Here is a 17,205-nt window from a genome sequence, read left to right on the forward strand (position 1 = left end):
CCGAGTCTGGTCCAACTAGGGATAACACACGTGGAATGGTTTTTATTTACTCAATTTGTTGTGAGAAACACGTCCTGTCGCTGTCCATCATTTAGAACAAAGTTTACCAATGTACCATGCCCCCTACATCATGCGCACGTTGTGCTGTTGCGCGTCATAAAGACGTCTGTCCCTTTGGCCAATGGGAAAACTCACGGAGGAGGAGCTTCGCTGTTGAGTGTTCAGGGTGTTCGAACGTGTGCTGGCGGATCGTGTAAACTGTAAATAACCACCGGTAGTTTGACACAACCACGGGAGCCACGCTTTCCAGCAAGACGTTGGCCGGTGTAATGAAATGTGATGAATGATTATTTTCTGCTATTTTAAAGTTAACAGTTTTGATTTGTAAAAAAAAAACGTTATTTCTGTAAATTTCCTCAATTAAAAATACAAAACCTGATGTTTGATTTATAAATTATATTATTCACAAACAGGGAGTGACGTGATCATTCACTCACGTGATACGTTTTTTTTTTTTTTCCTGCCGTTCGGCGGGTGGCGATCTCCGGCCCTCCGCCCAATCACCGCCCTTTCTCCTCCCTTTGCTCCGCCCAATCACCGCCCTTTGCTCCACCCAATCACCGCCTTTTCTCCTCCCTTTGCTCCGCCCTTTCGCCTCCCTTTGCTCCGCCCAATCACCGCCCTTTCTCCTCCCTTTGCTCCGCCCTTTCGCCTCCCTTTGCTCCGCCCAATCACCGCCCTTTCTCCTCCCTTTGCTCCGCCCTTTCTCCTCCTTTTGCTCCGCCCAATCATCGCCCTTTCTCCTCCCTTTGCTCCGCCCACGTTTTCCTCCTCTGCCTCCTGTGGTAAAGCCGCCAGTGACGTGTGCGTCGGATAAGATGGCGACGGGCTAGGGTTATAACGTTTTCCAGAGTTTTTTTTTTCCATTCCCGCATTTGTTTCCAAACTCTTTGTCCGATTCAACCTCCGGAGCGTCGCCATGGTGTCGTGAGAGCCATGCACGAGCCGTGCGCGCTTCGTGGCGCGGGGATGCAGCAGCTCGAGCCCGCACATGGGGAGCTCCCCACGCCGGGACACGCTGGGCTCTTGGACCGGAGGAGATCTACAGTGCGCTGAAGGGGGGGACGCGGATAAGGAGATCGATTGAGGAAGAGGAGGAAAAAAAGGGCGGGAAGGAGGCAGAGCTGTGAGGACGGTGAGGAGGGGCTGGAGAATAAATGTAATAAAGAAAAAGGACGAGAGGAAAGGAAAGAGCTTGGAGACGGTGGAGGCGGTTACGAACGAGGAGTTCGAGGGAGGTGGGGGCACGGAGCCCGGCATGGCACTGCAGAAGCGCCGTGCCTGGGTGAGCGTCGCCCTCGGTCTTGTCCTGGGCTTCACCACGGCCACTTGGTTCGTCGTGCCTCGGGTCGTGAGTAGCGGCTCCCGGCGAAGCCGTGCTCCCAGTGCTTGCGGGGCTCCTGCCTGGTCGGACAGCGTCCCCCAGCCCGCAAAGCAGCGGCACGACGAGCCCAGCTCGGTGAAGCATGGCCGAGCGGTGCCGGGAGCGACGTCCTTTCTGTACGTCGGTGTCATGACCGCGGCCAAGTACCTGGAGGGTCGCGCGTGGGCCGCGCAGCGCACCTGGGCGGGATCGATCCCCGGGCGGGTCGAGTTCTTCTCCAGCGAGGACTCCCGCACCAAGCTGCCGCTGCCGGTGGTGGCGCTGCCCACGGTGGACGACTCGTACCCGCCTCAGAAGAAGTCCTTCCTGATGCTCAAGTACATGCACGACCACTACTTGGAACGGTTCGAGTGGTTTGTGCGTGCTGACGATGACGTGTACGTACGGGGTGAACGTCTGGAAGCGTTTCTGCGGCGCCTGAACAGCAGCGAGCCGCTGTACCTGGGCCAGACGGGGCTCGGCGTGAGCCAAGAGCTGGGAAAGCTCGCTCTCGAACAAGGGGACAACTTCTGTATGGGGGGTCCGGGGGTCGTGCTGAGCCGCGAAGCGCTCCGCCGCACGGCCCCGCACGTGTCCGAGTGCCTGCGCACGCTGCACACCACGCACGAGGACGTGGAGCTGGGACGCTGCGTGCGGAGATTCGGAGGAACGCAGTGCGTGTGGTCGTACGAGGTAATTGCTTCCGGCGAGATGTTCTGCAGCGTTTCCGTGGTTTCATGCGAGTACTCATGGTGATGCAAGTTTGTGCATGATCGTGGTGGTTTGGGATTGCGCCTGTGGTTTGCGTGCGATGGTGGTGCCTGTGGTTTGCGCGTGGTGGTGGTGCCTGTGGTTTGCGTGCGATGGTGGTGCCTGTGGTTTGCGCGTGGTGGTGGTGGTGCCTGTGGTTTGCGTGCGATGGTGGTGCCTGTGGTTTGCGCGTGGTGGTGGTGGTGCCTGTGGTTTGCGTGCGATGGTGGTGCCTGTGGTTTGCGTGCGATGGTGGTGCCTGTGGTTTGCGCGTGGTGGTGGTGGTGCCTGTGGTTTGTGTGCGATGGTGGGGCCCATGGTTTGCGTGCGATGGTGGTGCCTGTGGTTTGCGTGCGATGGTGGTGCCTGTGGTTTGCGTGCGATGGTGGTGCCTGTGGTTTGCGCGTGGTGGTGGTGGTGCCTGTGGTTTGTGTGCGATGGTGGTGCCTGTGGTTTGCGCGTGGTGGTGGTGGTGCCTGTGGTTTGCGTGCGATGGTGGTGCCTGTGGTTTGCGCGTGGTGGTGGTGGTGCCTGTGGTTTGCGTGCGATGGTGGTGCCTGTGGTTTGCGTGCGATGGTGGTGCCTGTGGTTTGCGCGTGGTGGTGGTGGTGCCTGTGGTTTGTGTGCGATGGTGGGGCCCATGGTTTGTGTGCGATGGTGGGGCCCATGGTTTGCGTGCGATGGTGGTGCCTGTGGTTTGCGTGCGATGGTGGTGCCTGTGGTTTGCGTGCGATGTGTGTAGTGTGTGTGAGTGCTGCTGGTGGTGGTGATTTGTAGTCGTGAATTGCAGGTTGTGGTGATTGTCTGTGGTCCTAGTTTTGTCGTGGCAGTGGTCTGTCATCGTAGTTCGCTGATGATGGTCTATGGTCGGAGTTGTGGGTGGTGGCAGTGATCTGTGGTTGAGTGGTGACTGTGGTTACTGGTCAGTGTTTGGGGGTGATGGTGGTAGTTTGTGGTGGTTTTGTAGTTTAGTTTCTGGAAGCTAGCTTGTGGCCGAGACGTTCAAGCACGGTGGTCTTGTGTACATGTTTTATAAGACTGGTGACAGGTTGTGCATCTCCGAGCTTTGTTCTCTTGTTCTGGACACAGCTCGGTAGTTCTGACATGTTAGAGTTCGTGTGGATCCATAATTTATTTTGCATCAATGAAATGCATGGACTGCCTTTGAAGAACTACTTTTTTATTTTCTTATATTTAATAATAATAATAATAATAATAAATAATAATAATAATCTTCGAATGAAGCTGATGCGCATTTTTGCTCATCCTGTTCACACCGCAGGTGACATGTCGTGATTTCGTCTCTTTTCGTGTGTTGTTCCCATTCTGAGTTCATTTGAACAATTTTTATTACAGAAATTTTGACAGTTTGAGTAAGTTTCTTCCATGATGTCACCTTTGTGCCACCACTGTCTTTTGGTTGGCTTTCCTCCTGGTGTTTATGTTCATGGATTTGCTTTCTGTAATCCATGAGACCCACACACCACCCCCTCCCCCTAGCCCCAACCCCCATATTTTGTTTTTTTTAACCTTCCTGTCTGTTAGTGAAGCAGTTCACTTTGAGCTTGTGGCAACTGTGTCACAAAAAGATGATATTTATTAAAATCTATCTTTCCCACATCTTTTAAAATTCTCTTCTTTTCTTCCTCTGTTGTGTAGCTCTTGAAGTCTCACTCCCTGTTAGGCTTCTCATAACCTTGGATGGCCTGTGTAGGTTGTGAAGTGTTTGTTTATTTATTTCTTTTTCTTTCTTTTCTTGGACATGATGAAGAGTCATGGCCGTGACTGTAGCCAAGTTATCCGAGAGCAATGCAGTGATTTATGAAGAAGCCTTCGACCCATGATTGCGTAGACAGGAATTGAACAAAGGGTGATCAGCGGTTCCACCATTGCTTATTCCAGTGGGTTAAAACATTTGATCTACTCCACAATGCTGCACTTTGTCACTGTAATCTTTTCGGAAATTATTTCTTCTTCTTCTTTCGTGCTTTATCTTCTTTTATTTCCCCTTTGCATGGGCTTTGTTTGCCGAGATATAGCCAGGAAAAACACGCCAGGCTGTTCCTGCAGCGAGTTATTGAATTTTCAAATGCATCGTTGAATCTCCTCATTTTCGTGTGTTTGGATGGTGTCGCGATTCATGGTACCTTCCTGTTGAGCCTCGTTTGAACAGTTAGTTATATTTGGTCTATCTGGGCCTAACTTTCTTGCGTCCGGTTTTTTTGGTGCAATCCCATTCTGAGAAAGGTCGAGCGATTGACTCCTCTGGACCATATTGTATTTATTCTGGGATTCTGGGTCATGAAGCTCCAGTTTGTCAAGACGATTGCAACCATTATTAGATACGAGACAATATAAATGGAAAATAATATAAAAGGAAAACAATTGTAGCTAATCTATCTGTTACTAAAAGGTGTGTGTGCGTGCGTGCCCGTGCTTCCATTCCAAAAGGTTCCTGCTGCCGTAAAATACAAGAAATGGTACCTTCGGAAAGCCAATAATCAATTTACTCGGAACAATAGAAGATGTGGGAATTGAAGTTTCATGCAACGGTTCCAACGGTAACATTTATTCGACAACACCAGGAACCCTTTAGGACATGGGAGTACACACACATATATATATATATATATATATATATATATATATATATATATATATATATATATATATATATATATATATACACCCCTCAAAGCAATAAAATATATGTAATAGTACATGGAAGGAGCACACAAAAAACAAAAAGAAGTATGTCATAAAATGATATTTTTGGCGTGTTTTGCTTCATTTTCCATCCTCATTGACACTCGGAGATAGACATGCAATATGTTGTGTTGTACAACATGCTGGGTTTTGATTAAACCAATTAGTGAAGTGATGGGCAGGCATGCCTTGTGGTTTCTAATGCAACCGATCACATGTACCAGACTCTTAACAGAGCATCTGTGCTGCCAAAGCAGTCTCTTGGCAAGGGTTATGTTGGTGGTTTGTTGCTTTCACTGCAGTCGGTCAGGGCAACAATTTGGAATTGGTTCAGGGTGCCGGTGATAAGTCACCTACTCTTTATGAAAGACACCATGTAGGATCTTTAACATCCTTCAACAACCATCGCTTCCAGATGGGTCCTTCTGATGCATGGCATACACAATGATGCATCTCCTGCAAGCAGAGTACCAGGGTGACGGTTGATAGCCGGGGTCGACATTCAAACGCAGGCGAGACAGCTCAGAGGGGAGTAGCTCGAAGCTATCCTGCCACACATCATTTCTAACTATAAGTAGATTTTGATTTTGATAGTACTAATACACTTGTCTATGGGTGTGGGTTTGTTCTGTGACCTTCATGACAGTGTGTCCTGTAGCTATAAAGATATTAGTTGTGTTTATATATTGGTTGTAGCTTTAGTGCATACGTTATTGTTTTTGCATTTGTGCTGTTCATCATCTGCTTTGGCCATTGCTCGTAAATAAGTTTTGATTCCTTTGCACCTCTTTCATTACCTTCGCATTCTGCGAAAGGTTATGTTTTGGTCGCTGTGTATTTATTTATTTGTGAATATGTGTGTTTGATTGTTATTCACATAACTCAGAAAGTATTAAACCAAATTGCATGAAAATTGGTGGGATGATTCGTGATTATCCAAGGACGATTTGATTATATTTTGGGAGCGATTGGGTCAAAGGTCAAGGTCATGAAAAGGTCAAAAACAAACTTTTGAGCATAACTTCCTTCATAAGACAGCTATCGACATGCAACCAATGCCATATTGTTCCATGACGAAATACCTTTCGGGTACGTGGTGTCAGATTTGACGTGACGTCATCAGAAGTGCGTCAAAATGACGTCACAAGATGACGTAAATTTTCAATTTTCGACCTCATCAGTTTTGATCATACCGTTTTGTAGGACTTACCTTAAGGACGTCACACACCAAATTTGACGTCGTTCGGACTGACCATTGTGACGTCATTGACGTTTGAACATAACGTTTTTCAATTGTGGCTAAAATGTCCTGATATTTTATATTCAAATATCTATCTAATTTGTTAAGGAAATTGTCCCAAATCCAGGCATTATGATCAGTACCAAAATATCTGCTTATTTATGAACAGGTTTTGCAAATTAACTCTATGGTCAAGGTCAATGTCACACTCAAGGTCAAAATATACTTGTAGGCATAACTTCAGATCTAATAGAGCTATTGACATGAAACCATCATTAAAATGTTCCGTGAAATAAGAGCTTTCAGGATGGTAGTCCGCAATTTGTAGTGACGTCATTGGAAGTGCGTCAAAATGACGCCACAAGATGACGTCATTTTTAAACTTTCGATTTTTTTTCAGTGTTTATCATTCCATTTTGTTGGACTGCCCTCAATTACGTCTAACACCAAATTTGACGTCCATCGGACTGATGATTGTGACGTCATGGACGTTTTTAAATGACGTTTTTCAAATGTGCCCGGAAAAAAGTAGCAGCTGCGAAGGTATGCGCTCTACCGAGTGCCCGTTCTAGTTTAAATGTGTATCACAACCAGTTTAAAACCTTTGTTCCTTTGTCAAATGTGTTTCCAGGCAGAGGATGCCTGGAGACAGCTCAATTAACCCCCTTCACTCTCTCTAAAACTCCCCCCACAATCACACCCTCCTCTCCCCCACCTTTATCTTTATTGCTGAGTTGCAAGATGAAGCCCCATGCACATACCATAAACCATTGCAAAAATAAAAGTCAAATGAGCACATGAGTACTCTTTCATAAATGTATCACCGAACACCAAATAATCACACTTGCCAGAGATATTTTGTTGCAGGCCTTTATGACTTTGTTTTCTTTTTGTTACTAACGAGGCTTTGATCTTGTATAAAGCAGATAACATTTGCTAAAAAAAAAAAATTGCATATTTTTTGCTTTTTCTTTGTCTGTGTGAGCAATAACTGATACGAGGAGTGTTGAAAATGTTCAACAACCAGATGATCACAATAGTCCAAGTTTATATTTTCCACACAAGTCCAATAAACCAATGTTTTGGGGGTTTTTTTTTTCAACATACAAGTGTGTATATGTATATATATGTATATATATATATATATATATATATATATATATTTATATATATTTATATATATCTTCTTCTTCTTCTTTCGGCTGCTCCCGTTAGGGGTCGCCACAGCGGATCATCCGTATGATCCGCATAGTGATTTGGCACATGTTTTACGCCGGATGCCCTTCCTGACGCAACCCTGGTCGCCTCTTACGACACAGGGATATGGTACACCTATTTTAACCGGGGTATACACCGGCCCAGTATACTGGTACTCATTTCGCCGACCTCGGAAGGATGACAGGCTGAGTCAACCCCCTGGTGTGTTCATTCAGTGGCCTAACGGGGCTTTAACTCGGGACCTTTTGGATCCCAAGCCGCTGCCCTAACCACTGCGCCAACACCAGGTATATATATATATATATATATATATATATATATATATATATATATATATATATATATATATATATATATATATATATATATATATATACACATATACACAAGTTGTTTTTCTTACGAATTATTTGTACTTGTATTTTGAAATGTGTAAAGTTTGGTGTCCTGGTATTGTTCTATTTGTAATTTGCCTTAACTTTATTGTGGGTTGTGCATGGGACGTTAATGATCTTTAACGTCACCCAACTTGTGCGAGCAGACGAGATGCACAATTTAATGTTCATCCGACTGACGGCACGGCACGCATTGATGCCTCACCCTGCCTGCGAAATGCTAGGTTAGCAGTTTATAGTGAGGTCAACATTCAATCCCAGGCCAGACACCTTATAGTTGAGTGAACATAACTCTAAGTTCTCCTTCCTGCTCACCCTTTCTGTGCATGTCAATGTATATAAATTGACCTTTGCAATATTTTCAATGATATATATCTATCAATATTGCAATATTAAAAACAATATAAGTTTTTATTTTTCTGGTGGTGTTGGTGGAATATGAATTTGTAGTTTTTCTTGGGAGACATTGGAAACTCTGCTGAGCCACACGCTTTCAGTTAATTTTTATTTATTTATTGCACTGCCAAGTTGTGGAATAGATCCTCCATCAGATTTCAACAAGCACGATGTTGTCGTTTACCAGAATTTTCATTACCCCTATGCTTTTTGAAAAAAACGGGAGGGGGGGGATATTCTACTCGGCTCCGTCTGTCTGTCTGTCCGTCCGTCACATTATCTCCTCTGAAATGGTTATGTAGAAATTCACCAAAATTGGTAGTTATGACCACCACATGGCAAGAATGTGCAAGAGCAGTATCACTTTTGGTCCCGCCCCCTGGGGAAGAATCAAAAAAGGACATGTCGCGGGATTTCTTCAGTACGGCCCATTCTACTGCCAATGTTTGTCTATGGAGATTGCATGGTTGTGTGCTTGATTTTATACACCTGTCAGCAATGGGTGTGGCTGAAATATCCGAATCCACTAATGAGAAGGGGTGTCCGCATACTTGTGGCCATGTAGTGTATTTGACAAGCTTCCTGCACAGTGGATATTGACAGCATCTGGTAAATTATGGGAGATTCATTCAATGAGAAGAACATGCTACACTTTGTACTTGGAGGATTGAAGTTATTCACAAGCAAAGTCCATGGTGTGGTAAGCCTAAGTGAAGCTGTGAAGCCTCAGCAATATTGAGACTATTCATCCATATAAATTCATATATGATAGACTCGCTTTAAATTATATGGCTGACAATTACTGATGTTGTGATAACATGAATTTTTTATTTTCCAAAATTTTGCATTTACCCAAATTAGCGTTGTATAAGGAAGGATTGATGGATGTGCCTTACCTGAATGATGATTTATGGTCAAATCTCAATCACTCATTGCCGAGGTAATAAGCCCAAGTTTGCAACATTCTCAAAAGATTATCTTCACTCTCCCTCCTTTCATTTTTCAGTTTCTAAACTTAGTCCCACCTCTCAAGGCTTGTAGAGTTGTTAGCAAATGCATCTTTGACTACCTCTTGCAGCAAATGCATTTCTGAATTCAGCCTCCCAGTTGCACTATTGAGGCATGGTTATGCCACTGATGCAGTGCCCCTGTACATTTGGCCAGGAATATGGAATTTGTTCATGCTGCTTGGGTGGAGTTTGGTGGAGAGCTTGGGTATGTGACATGGATGAAATGATTAGATTTTGGTGAAGATCTGAATCTGAGAATTTTTGAATTGATTTTTCACCATTGATGGTGCTAAAACGATATATAGCACGATATTTCAAAAAGTTATGGACGGATTCAGATGAAACTTGATGGATGAGTTGGTTAGGTGAGAAGAACAAGCCGATTTAGATTTTAGTTCAGGTCCAAATCCAGATCCAGCCAATCAGTGGGGTACAAAACGTAAACTAATCAGCTTGGCAGAGGTATGCGCTCTATCGAGTGCCCTTCCAGTACTGTATTGTTGTTGGCAATATTTATGAGATATGTGGTTGAGTAAAGGCAGGTTTTCCATGAAGAGAAAATTGATAATTACTGTGGAAATCAAACTTGTGCTTTTGCTTTGTGTATGGCTTTTAATGTGAAATCGTTAAACACGTAAACAATCGAACCAAGTCACCCCGAACTTGTATACTATTTTCCCAATTTCATCATTTATCAACATTAATGTAAATGTTTATCATCACACTTTTCTTCAAGCCTGGTGTTGGCTTAAGATCTTAGGGTCTTGGGTTTGGGCCTCTGTCTTGCCATTAAAAACCACCGTATGTGTTGACTCAGCCTGTCATCCTTCCGAGGTCAGCAAAATGAGTACCAGCTTTCTAGAAATGGGTTACTGCATCAGCAGCACAGCCTTTCTCCCAGAAATGATGCAACCAGCAATTAAAGGCTGCATACGAAATTATAGTCACACTTTTCTGGGTCAGCATGGTGTTTCTTTTAAAAAGAATATTTTTCTTAAAAACAAAAAAAAGACTTACATATTGTGTCAAAGTTGTGAATTTTTATGGGGTTTTTTTGCTACAAGGTTTAAGGCTCGTAACGGAGTTGCCACTCACACGTATAGACATGCTGACGAGATGAGCATTTAACAACCACTGAGCTTGTGGGAAATGCTGTCACTTTCCGGGATACTTTGGGTGCCAGCAACGTTGACGGATGTCACCCATTGGGGATTGTTCGTGCTCTATCCTTTTAAATGCTGAACATCAAGCAAGGAAGCAACACATTCCATTTTTAAAGTCTTTGGTATGACTCGGTCGGGGTTTTAACTGCCGACCTCCCCGACTCGGAGCGGACGCTCTAACTATTACATCACTCAGTCTGGTGTTTGACTCGTATTGCTTCACAAAAATTCTCAGCAATTTTTAGAGGGCTGTTTGTTATAAGACAGACCAGTCTGTACCACACAATGATGCATTTCCCAGAACTTGCCACAGGTGACTTGAGTTGTGACCTGTCATTGCTTTTTTTGTTCATATTTTGGATCATTCAAATTTAATGCCCATTCCTTTTTTTCTTGTGAATTTTGTTTGCAATGGTGACATGGTGCAAAAGATCTTCCTGACTTGGGTATTGCTGTTAACTGTAATTCATTCCCTTAAGTCATTTAAATATTATTATATACTCATATACTTATTAAGACAAAGGGACAGACATCATCATTTTATTCATGTAGATTTGTTGTTGTACCACTTTACTTTTTCATTTTCTAGTTTTATTACCCTCACCAAAGAGGGTATTGCGTTTGGAACCGTTTGTCTGTCTCTGTCTGTCTGTTTGTTTGTTTGTCTTTACAGAACTTTTCTGTTTTTCTTCGCAACTGCTTGTTGGATTGAGACAAAATTTTCACCATAGGTGCGACTACTCCTGTATAATGTTATAATCGTAATTATGACGTCATAGGTCACATGGTGTGACAGCCATGTTGGAAAAATGGAAAAACTTTGGACCTCTGTATCTCTGAAACCGTACCAAGGAAAAAATTGAAACTTGTCACATGGCAAGTGCTCCTCGTGGGGAATGAGTGGGATTTTTTTCATGTGTCATACGTGCCTTCATGATGAAATCATAATTGCATATGTAGATCACTACATCTGATCAGTAGGAAATTTTTTGAGGGTCATCTAGGGATAAAAACTTTTGATGACATCATCGGTCACATGATTCGGCAGCCATATTTTTTATATGCCTTCAAAAATCTTCTTCTCTGAAGCGGCTGAATAGATCGAGGCGAAACTTTACAAGCATGACCGCCCATCTATGAGGAACAAAAGATTCACACATATGATGTCATTGGTCACATGGTTTGGCAGCCATATTGGATTTACCCTAAAACCTATAAAATAATCTCCAGAATGGCTGGACAGATCGAGGGAAAACATCACAGAAATGTTCCCCAATCCATGGGTGTACAAGTTTGTTAAGGAATAATTGATAGGTCACATGGTTTGGCAGTCATATTGGATTGAAGAAAATATTAAATAATGTTTTCTCTGGAACCGCTTAGTCAATTGACATGAAACTTCACAATTATGATCGAGTGATTATGGGGAATATAGACTTTAAATTTCAACTTGATTGGGCACATGGTCTGGCTGCCAGAATTATTTAATTTTTGATATGGGTTCTTTTTTTTTCTTTCTTTTTTTCTGGAATAAGACACTAAGCTGTGCCTGGATGGGTTTAAGGGTAGAGGAATAGCAGCTGAAATGCGAATCCTATCCTGACGACTTCATCTTTGCTTTTTGCTCATTCGGATTCTTTCTAATGACTCCAATGCAAGTGTCCAATCAAAGCGGGTTTGCAGCAAAGCGGGATGTCTTAGTACCCGGTCATCACTGCCAGCAGTTATAAAGTAGCAGTTCTCTTCTTAATTACGTAACACACCAGTACACAAAGGCCACACAAAATACACTACACAAAACAAGTTCTGGTGATGGTCTGCAAATTCTGATTGCTCTTTCTAGTTTGTTTTATATTCAGCAGTGTTCTCAGATGTTGTTTTAGTTTTGCAACGGTTTATATATCATAACTGGCTGAAGAATGACAGAAAAAAAATCCTTCATGGTTCATTCACATTTGCTTAGTTACTCTGCATTAGTGGAGTAGCGGCTGAAACACTAATCCTATCCAGGTTCCTCCTGATGACTCCATCTTTGCTCTTTACTTATTCGGGTTCTTTCTTCGTCTTCCGTTTCATTACTCATTAAAATGATAGTCTTTGAGAGTTTTGATTGAAAAAATATATTGCAAAAACAGTTGAGATAAATGAATGAGGAATTGTTTTTTTTGTAATCCTTTTTTTTTTAATTATTAATTTATCCAAGACTTTTTGGAAGTCTTCCTTTTTGTTTTTAAAAGTTTTTGAAAGATCTAATAAAAGATCTCAAATATTTTATCATCTGGCTTATCATTTTACAAGGATTTGCATAAAACATTAACTTGCTGTATAACAAGTGAGCAAGTTTTCCATTTGCTTGTATATTATCCATTTAATGGTCAATATCTTTAAACTATTGTACATTGATGAGTGATCTATTTGTAAAATGGTCATGCGGTTATATTATCCATTTAATGGTCAATAGCCTTAATCTAAATCTATTGTACATCAGTGAGTGATATAAATAAATAACTATATATATGTATGCTATATAGTTATTTATTTATATACATACATAATTTAACTTGTTTAAAAATAAAAACGTGAATGAATTGTACAATGTGCTCCCTATGTATCATCCTAACAATGTACTTTCCAGTACTATCAATCTCTGGTCAAATCCCTTTGTGAAAAGAGACCAAATGTGTGTTCTTGGAATGGGTGATGGGATGTTTTGCATCAACACTGACTAGAAGTTGTACCAGATGGAGTCTCTTTTGGAGGCCAGAACACTTCATTGTACTGACGAGCATCTGCTGAGTCAATGTTCCACTTCAGTTTCCTCGAGTTTTGTCTCACTTTTTTTTTCTTTCTTTTTCTGGGGGTTCTGGTGTTGCCATCAACCGAGCAAAACGTGAAAAACATTTGTGTCACGAAGGAAACTCTGGGAGACATAGATGATTACCTACACCGAAGGTGGAAGGAGGTTATGTTTTCACCACTGTCTGTCTGTTGGTCTCTTTGTCACTTGCAAAATTGAAGATTTTTCAAGTATATTGCTCTGTAGATTTTGTTTGTCTGTCTATCTTTATCACCTACAAGTCACAATTCCAAACCGCTCGTCATGAAACTTTACCAACTTGTAGAGGTAGTTTCAACTGAGAAGCCTATTGATTTTGAGGTCAAAGGTTATCTTGAGGTCAACTTTCTAAAATCGGCATTTTTCATCCGATTGACTTGAAATTTGAACAAGATATGCCTATTGCGTCACTGGATTGGGAAACCAACTATTTTTGAGGTCAAATGGTCAAAGATCAGCTCAAGGTCAAACTTCTAAAATTGTCAATTTACATCCTATTTAGTTGAAAGTTGAACAGGATTTGAATCGTCCATCACTGATTTGGGAAAGCGACTATTTTTGCGGTCAAAAGGTCAAGTCAAAGTCTAACTTCTAAAATCATCAATTTCGATATGAAAAATAATCAATTTTCATCCGATTGACCTGAGCTTTGATTAAGATTGTCAATTTTAATCATAATGAAATGGACAATTTGATGTATCCATGGCAACTTTTGGAGAGGGTGGGGGGGTGGATCTTGCAAGTATCGTGCTCTGCACGACGTCTTTTTCTTGTCTGTCTGTTTGTGTGCAGGATATCTCAAAAAGTTATGGATGGATTTGGATGAAACCTGGTGGAAACGTTGGGTGTGTGACAAGGAGGAACTGATTAGATTTTCGTGAAGATCCAGATCTGGATACGAGAGTTATTTAATTTTTAAAGTGATTCTTCACCATTGAGGGCCAAAAACTATATATGGCATGATATTTCAAAAATGTATTGGGCCCGATATGTTCTCGTGGATCAGGCATTGTGTGGCGGAGGTATGCACTCTAACGAGCGCCCTTCTACTTCCTGGGTGTATTCCTCGGTATCGTGCTTCAATTTCCTAACTCTATCCTATCCTATTTCTTCTCCTTGCTTCAAAAAATCAGAACGAACAAACAAAAAATACTTTATATTTACCTCTGCCACCGAAGGTGAAGGAGGTTGGGTTTTCTCACCCCTTTCTGTCTGTCTGTTTTTGTTTGTTTGTTTGTTTGTGTGCAGGATATCTCAAAAAGTTGTAGACAGATCCGTATGAAATTTTGTGGACAGGTTGGGTGTGTGATGAGGCTGAACTGCTTAGATTTTGGTGACGATCTGGATCCGGCTCCTAGAATTTTTTTTGAGTGATTCTTCACCATTGAGAGAGTGTGTTAAACCGATATATAGCACAATATCTCAAAAAGTTGTTGATGGATTTGGATGAAACTTGGTGGACTTATTGGATGTGTGACAAGGAAGAATTGATTCAATTTTGGTGTTGATCGGAATCCGGATCCGGATCTGATAATTTTTTCAGTGATTCTTCACCATTGAGAGATCGTGCGAAACTGATATATAGCACGATATCTCAAAAAGTTATGGATAGATTCGGAGGAAACTTGGTGACAGGTTGGGTGTGTTGCAAGGACGAATTGACTCGGTTTTGGTGATTATTCGAATCTGGATCTGGATACGATAATTATTTAATTTGTAAAGTGATTCCTCAACATTGAGGGAGAGGGCCAAAACGATATAGTACTGTATCGCATGATATTTCAAAAATGTATTGTGCCCGATATGTTCTCATGAATCAGGCATTGCGTGACGGAGGCATGCGCTCTACTGAGTGCCCTTCTAATTAACCTCCGCCATCGAAGATCGGGGGTTACTGTTTTCACCCCTTTCTGTTTGTTTGTTTGTGAACAGTATTGTGGAAAAACTCCTTGACGGATTTCGATGAAACTTGGTGGGGGGATTAGGTATGGTCCAAGGACCATGCCATTAGATTTTGGACTTGGTCCAAAATCCAATATGGCCGCTATGGCGGCCATTTTGAAAAAATATTTGAATTTTTTTTTTTTGCATTTCTACATGTTTTAAGTGATTCCCAACCCCCCCCCCCCCCCCCAAAAAAAAAAATGTTGGAGAAAAGAACTATAATTGTGTCAGCACTGTTGACATCATATTAAATGAATAAGATATAAGGTTCACTTGAGTGACCCAGCAGTATTGGCGGTGGAGGTTTTGCACTCTACCGAGTGCTCCCCCTCTAGTTTACTCTGTAATGATTTCTCATATTCTTCTTCTTCTTGTCTACCATGATACAAGTCTTCTTCAAAAGGGTTATTTTTCTGAATCGCTTGTCTGCTCTATGCCTTGTCCACACACCTCACCCTTCACCCCTGCTCAAACAGTGAAGCGTTTCTCCATGTGTTTACCAAAAGTTTTAATCTCCCATGCCATGATCTTTATCTCTGTTTGTAAAACTTGGGAATTTGGAATCAGAATAACCATCAATCCCCCCCCCCCCAATCCCATCAAAGCTTTGTGTCCCCCATTTCTGCATCCCTCCTCACCCCACCCTTTCAATGCTTACCCCTTACCCCACCTCCTAAATGCTTCCCACTCACCTCACCCTCTAAAACCTTCCCTCACACCTCACACTCAAACCTTTCCCCACACCTCACACACTCAAACCTTTCCCCAACCATGGCACTTCAGCAAAAGACTTCTGTGACTCCAAGGGACTGACTCGATCTGTAACATTTCTAACCTGGATTTCTCCCAATGGAATATCCTCCCTTCTGGACCTGGTGATGAATAACTTTCCTGCAAATGGCTCCTGATCTTCCTCTGCTTCAATTGGTTCATCTGATCATGTGCTTGTCAGCTTGTGAAAGTCAAAATCTCTCTGGCTATTCTCAGAGCTGCCTCAATGCTGGTGAGTTCTGCATTTCACCCAAAGCATATTGTCAGGGACTGCAAACAGCCATCTCTCTTCAGGACTGGTCTCCCATATCAACGACCGCTGATGTTAACTCAGCCTGGGAATTCTTCCACAGAATCCTGCTCTCTCATCCAAAGATTTATCTGATCTCATCTTCAGTTGTCCTACCCTTCTTCCCACCTATGGTACACTGAATCCTGTGGCGAGGCATTTGCTCTGAAACAACTTGCCTTCTCTTCCTGAAAGGCAAATCTGACTGAAGGCATTCTCAGTGCTTTCCAAAAAGTCCTCAAAAGTGTGTGTCCACTCTCAGAAGAGCCAGAAAACAACATCTGTCCAACCTCAATAATGAACTTTCAAACTTGTCTCCCTCCTCGAAAACCTAGTGGCACCTTGTTAAGTCTGTCTCTGGAGTATGCCACCTGTCTCTCCACCTGCCCCTCCCCCAGCTTGTAAAACCCCCACCCATCCCCTACAGCATGTAAAGCCACCCTGCCCCCCCCCCCACAGCTTGTAAAGCCCCTACCCGTCCCTTCCACAGCTTGTAAAGCTCCCACCCGTCCCCCCCACAGCTTGTAAAGCCCCCTGCCCCCCACAGCTTGTAAAGCCCCCCCCCACAGCTTGTAAAGCCCCTACCCGCCCCTTCCACAGCTTGTAAAGCTCCCACCCGTCCCCCCCCCCACAGCTTGTAAAGCCCCCTGCCCCCCACAGCTTGTAAAGCCCCCTGCCCCCCACAGCTTGTAAAGCCCCCACCTGCCCCTCCCCCAGCTTGTAAAACCCCCACCCATCCCCTACAGCATGTAAAGCCCTCACCTGTCCCCTCACAGCTTGTATAGCCCCCGACCTTGCCCTCACAGCAGTCTTCTCTCTGGACATATTTCGTGCATCCTGCCTTACTCTCCAAACTCTCTGCCTATGGCATCCAAGGCCAACTCTACACATGGCTTACTGACTTTCTCTCCTCTCATAGCCAACATGTGGAACTCAATGGAATCCTTTCATCTCCTCTCCCTGTCAAGGTTGGAGTGCCCCAAGGCAGTGTTCTGGGCCCAGTCCTATTCCATAACTTCATCAATGATCTTTCTGACTCTGGAAAATCCTCTTTATCTATTTGC

General features: G+C 43.2%; 1 protein-coding gene across 1 annotated transcript in view; it reads left to right on the forward strand.

The window, feature by feature from the left end:
- Nucleotides 1-828: 828 nt before the first annotated feature.
- The window catches only part of CHSY1 (chondroitin sulfate synthase 1), a 102,259-nt gene continuing 85,882 nt past the window's right edge, over nucleotides 829-17,205 (forward strand). The window contains exon 1 of the mRNA XM_085850113.1: nucleotides 829-2,116. Coding sequence (XP_085706239.1) covers nucleotides 1,319-2,116 — 798 coding nt within the window. The 5' untranslated portion in view covers nucleotides 829-1,318. The remainder of the gene's footprint in view (nucleotides 2,117-17,205) is intronic.

This window comes from Eptatretus burgeri, chromosome 12, assembly GCF_056783735.1.
Source record: "Eptatretus burgeri isolate ZD-2024b chromosome 12, Ebu_testis_v1, whole genome shotgun sequence".
Classification (NCBI taxonomy): domain Eukaryota; kingdom Metazoa; phylum Chordata; class Myxini; order Myxiniformes; family Myxinidae; genus Eptatretus; species Eptatretus burgeri.